The sequence below is a fragment of the Asparagus officinalis genome, chromosome 5 (assembly GCF_001876935.1).
Source record: "Asparagus officinalis chromosome 5, Aspof.V1, whole genome shotgun sequence".
NCBI classification, from domain to species: domain Eukaryota; kingdom Viridiplantae; phylum Streptophyta; class Magnoliopsida; order Asparagales; family Asparagaceae; genus Asparagus; species Asparagus officinalis.
The window spans coordinates 4,851,365-4,856,221 of record NC_033798.1 but is presented as its reverse complement, the minus strand read 5'-3'; the positions used below and the strand labels follow the sequence as shown (position 1 = coordinate 4,856,221).

The 4,857-nt window shown below is 39.8% G+C and overlaps 1 protein-coding gene across 4 annotated transcripts in view; it reads left to right on the top strand.

Moving 5' to 3' along the window:
- The window catches only part of LOC109842999 (chromatin structure-remodeling complex protein BSH), an 18,240-nt gene continuing 17,184 nt past the window's right edge, over positions 3,802-4,857 (top strand). For 2 of the 4 annotated variants that reach the window (XM_020411920.1, XM_020411919.1), the window contains exon 1: positions 3,803-4,004. In XM_020411920.1, the coding sequence (XP_020267509.1) occupies positions 3,955-4,004 (50 nt within the window). In that variant the 5' untranslated portion in view covers positions 3,803-3,954. Of the gene's footprint in view, positions 4,005-4,857 lie in introns of all 4 variants that reach the window. The other 2 variants (XM_020411921.1, XM_020411918.1) reach the window with 2 other exon arrangements.

Below are 4,857 nucleotides of genomic sequence, written 5' to 3'. Positions count from 1 at the left end.
CCATATCAGAGTACGTAGAATGCCCGTAGCTAATTAGTCAGGAGTTGCTAGCTAAATCCTAACCCCTTAATTTTTGTATCATAACCTCTTGATTGTACTCCTTCCAGATTTCCAATATAAGCTAATTGATATATAAATAAAAGTGATCGCGACTCCAGAGTCAATATATTTTACATTACGTTGGAGCTCAACGTTTCAAATAGGCCTGCTCCGTATATAGCTTAGATAAATGGCAACCATGGTTGGTTCCTCCTGCACCTCAGTATCGAGGAAAGATTGGTCATAGCTATCATTTCGTCATAATGTCAGGAACAATGTGAGTAAATATTTGATAGCAGATCCTACCTGCAACAAGTATTTTAACATGAAACATCATCGCTACAATGTTCTATAGACAATCTTCTTCTATTTGGACTTTGACCAACCCACACCACTCTGAATTGTCATCTATTAGGAGGTTTAATAATAAAGCGAAGAGAAGGAAAGAGAGTATATGTAAATTTATATAAATAATTTTAGATGTTATTTCACCCCTTTGTATTTCATTTTGATAGAAGGGCAAAACTGCACAGTGTAATATTCTTCTGTTAAGAGTCCTCATCTCTTCTATTACACCCCAAATTTAGGTTGGGGGATGGAGGAAGAAGGCGTCACTTACCTATTATCTACTACAAATAAATTCAGAAATTAATAGATTTAATGTGTCGCTTACCGTTCCTTACCTCACATTATTCCCAATCCTACCAGGCCTTAATGTCAAATTTGTCCACCAATTGCAGATGGTGGAAGATTCTAGGATGGTCGGCATGTCATGCTGCTCCCATTGTTGCCAATGTAGGCTAAGGTCTAGTTAGCTAGTCCAAACATGATAGATGATGTTGGTGATTTATCGTTGTTACATGGTTACTGGTTTAGACCAAAAGCCAGGTTAAACCCACGGATGCTATGTAGTGCCCAAGATTACTCCTAGGAGTGCTTATGGTCTGTTTAACCCAAATGTTGCTGGTTCAAACCAATTTAGTGGACGGTCCATAGTTCTTGTGGATGATTGAACTGTACTCACAAGTTAACCAAGAGGTGTTGAGATATTACATGTGAATTATAATATTACATCGATAATGTTAAAAAAGAATTGTGGACTTAATTAAATAGGATAATAGCTTATGTTTTTGGATTAAGTTGGTTCCTAGCCTCTATTTAAGATCCACATACTCTTAGATTGGGCCAATTTCTTTGGGCTTCTCAAGGGATGTTTGATTCCATGAATTTGGTAGAAATCCATGGAGTTTTTAAGGGCTAAAAATTAGTTTCAAATATCAATTTCTACTCTTGGTTTAAAGGAAAATAGATTAGAGAAAAACGTTGGAAATTGTTACCCACCTCAGCAAAAGTTGAGGTGAAAAATCCAGTAATTTGGATTATGGATTCGTTTGAGAAAGTTAATATAAGAATATTTTTTGTGGCCCTTACCTCACATAATGAGAGTAGAGAGTGAATGTATAGTGTTATTGGTGGAAGAAAATATCAAATGGTCCGCAGTACATTATGTGAAAACGGCGAAGGAATTATGAAAAACGTGAAGAATAACCCAAAACAGACTCCACCACACCCTGGTGTGGTGTCTGCCATGGGTGTGGTAGAATCTGTCCTGCACCACACCCTCTGCCACACCCACGGTGCAGGGTGTGGCAGAATCTGTCCTGCACCACACCCTCTGCCACACCCATGGTGCAAGGTGTGGCAGACTCGTTTTTAGAATCCTCCTTTGTATGGGAATCCTCCTTTGTATGGGAATCCTCCTTTGTTTGGGATTGTATTTTATTATAAATAGGACCATGTTTTTTAGGGTTTCTGTTAATTGGGGATGGATACCAACCTCCGACGGCGGAGGAGCTCCGACGAGCTCCAGGATGGCGCAATGTCGGGGCAAACGCCGAGGTCGAAAGAAAACGCCAAGGTCGAAAAACGCCGAGGTCGAAAGGGGGTACGAACGCAGAGCTAAAGGGTTCGAACGCAGAGCTCGGGGGAGGCGCTCGCACGTGGAGCTCGAGCTCGCCTGCGACTTCCGAAGCTCAGTCGCGGAGCTTCGGAAGTCTGGGCTAGGCGAGCTCTTTTCAGCTCACCGTGCGAGCGCCTCCCCGGAGCATCTCGCGTTCGAACCCGCTTGTTTAGCTCTCTGCCGTTCCGTTATACCCCCTTTTCGAACCTCGGCGTTTGCGACCTTGGGCTGTTTTTTCTTGGTCAGGGAGAGAGAGAGAGAGAGAGAGAGAGAGAGAGAGAGAGAGAGAGAGAGAGAGAGAGAGAGAGAATTAAAGAGGGGTTTATATTGTGGGGTATTTATTCTCAAGTAAGAATTGAAAGGGTTCATACCCTTTAATTATTAACACTGTAGCTACAGTGTTCATTTGAGAGATCTCATTTTTGATCTGCTCTTAAATCTGTAATTTCTTGTTTGATTAAAAAGAAATAATCTGTGTGGCTCCCGAGGACGTAGGCAGTTGCCGAACCTCGTTAAAACTTGGTGTACTTTTTCTATTCTGTGTTTCTGTTGCATTAGGGATATTGGCGTTAAATTCCCAACAGTTTCTTAAGGAGAGAAAATGAGAGAATTAACATTGTTTTGAGCACTTTGAGAGGGAGATATTGTGAGGGAGTTGAGAGCTTTGGTTAGGGTTATATTTGAGTGATTTTGTGAGTTGTAACCCGTTGTATTTCTCCTCCATATAGTGAAATCTTCCCATCCTCTCCCCGTGGACGTAGGCAATTGCCGAACCACGTATATCTCTGTGTTTGGTTTGATTTGTCGTAATTGGCTTGGTTTGTGCAAGTGTGTGACTTTCTTCTTCCGTGATCTCAAGTTCGCTGTGTGTGTGTGCAACGCTTCCGCATAGGCGCGCGACACATTATATATATATATGCATCAAAGGGATGTCAACCCTTAGATCATTGAACTTAGGGATTCATGCATAATCCAATGATTGATATCTATTCAGTGCACGTTAAATGTCATGGACCATCCACACTGGATACTTTCTCGGTTGTGGGCCTCTATAAATATTTTCCATTCCTCACTTTTAAAAAAAGGAAATTCTATAAAAACAATCTTCGGATACTTTGCTTATCGATTTCCTTCAAGACAAACACAGACTGAAAAACAAATCAAGAGTGAGAAAAACTCTGATGCACTTGCACAAACACCTCCACCAGTAACTACGCCATTGTGGAACTTTCAAAGGTTTTAGATTTTCACTAGGAATTTGATCATCGTTGATCCTCTAAACTTAAAGATTCAGCCAAAATGGTCGACCCCTAAGGTCCTAGCCTCATCCAAAATCGAGGAATTTCAGTGTCAAATTCCGAACTTGAAGTCGAAGTACCCGGTGATTGTTTAGGTGTTGCTGTCCCATGCTTTTCTAGGGAGTAGCTTTTGTTTTTTGGTAATTTTTTCTTTTCTGCATAACTTGGGGGGAAAAAGCAACTTATAAGAATTGAGGGACCTAATAGCAACTTCAACATTTTGAGGGATTAAGAAAAATATTAAAGATTTAACATCAAAACTTATATATTTTTAAAATTTTAATTTAAAAGTTCATCTAAAAATAAAAGAAAGAGTTGAGAAAGAGAGAGAGAGATACACACAAGCTCAAGTTAAAAAAGGGGGAAATAAAACAAAATTGCGAGGGCCGACTTTAGATGGGCCATCAATGTTAGAAGCCCATAATGCTGAGTCAATACAAATGTTTACCCTGTGAATAACTCACACCAACGAGGGAATTCTTCAGATAAATCACAGCCGTCCACAGACAGCCCCAACGATTCCATCGAGTTGCGGTGGCAGACCAAGCAATTTCAATTTAACCCCCAAAAGTTAGGGTTTTGTTCGGTGACAATTACAAAATAAGATAAATATAAGCGGGGTATAACAGAAATTTGAACGCAATATAACCAGAAAGCATGAAGTTTTACCCGCCAAGCTTCTCCAAAGCCCCAGTCAAGTTCAGAATGTAAGTTCTCTTCTTTTTCTGATTTCTTAGTTTGATTCCTTCTGATTCCATAGAGATTTATGAGTATTGGGCTTCTGGGTCTTGTGAATCATTAAGGTTTTAGCTACTTTATATGATTTCTTTACTGCCCATCACATTTTTTCTTTTCATGAATTGATAAAAAACTGAACATTTTGGGGATTTGGGTGCTGAAATTGATGGAATTGCTACTTTTTCAGGGTATTTGCTTGAGACCCATGTCGGTTAAGTTCTGTTCAGTTCATGGTTAAATAATGGAGCCTGTTGTTTTAGCAAAAATTCTTGTTTTCATGAATAGCTATGGGCAAATAATTTTCCATCTGGGTCTTTCTTTCAGCTTTGCTGCTTGAATAATCTTTTCTTATTTCATATTCTGTGATGCTGAGCTCCTCGATTGTGATCCTCTAAAGTTTTTGTCATCAAGATATGATTGGCTGTGGAGCCAGCTCTTATGAGAAGGATGAAAAGTTGAGTAATTGGTGTGGCCATCTGTTGACCTAAGGTAGAAGCTTTTAGTTTTTGGTACTAAATTTCTGCCCGAGATATCATATGGACGACGGAAGTGTTTGCCGCATTAGCTTAGTTGGAAAGTATACCTTTTCTTTTGTTGATATGCAGTCTAAACAAAAAAGGCCATGCAAGCAAAAATTTCATGGAAGAAGTGGGCCCAGCAGGAAATTGCTATACTTAACTTAATTATTGATTTTAAGTGTGCCATTTCTAAAGAATGAAACTGTAATGTTCGTCAGAGAGACGGGATACAAGCTAAAATGAGAGAGAGAGAGAGAGAGAGAGAGAGAGAGAGAGAGAGAGAGAGAGAGAGAGAGAGAGAGAG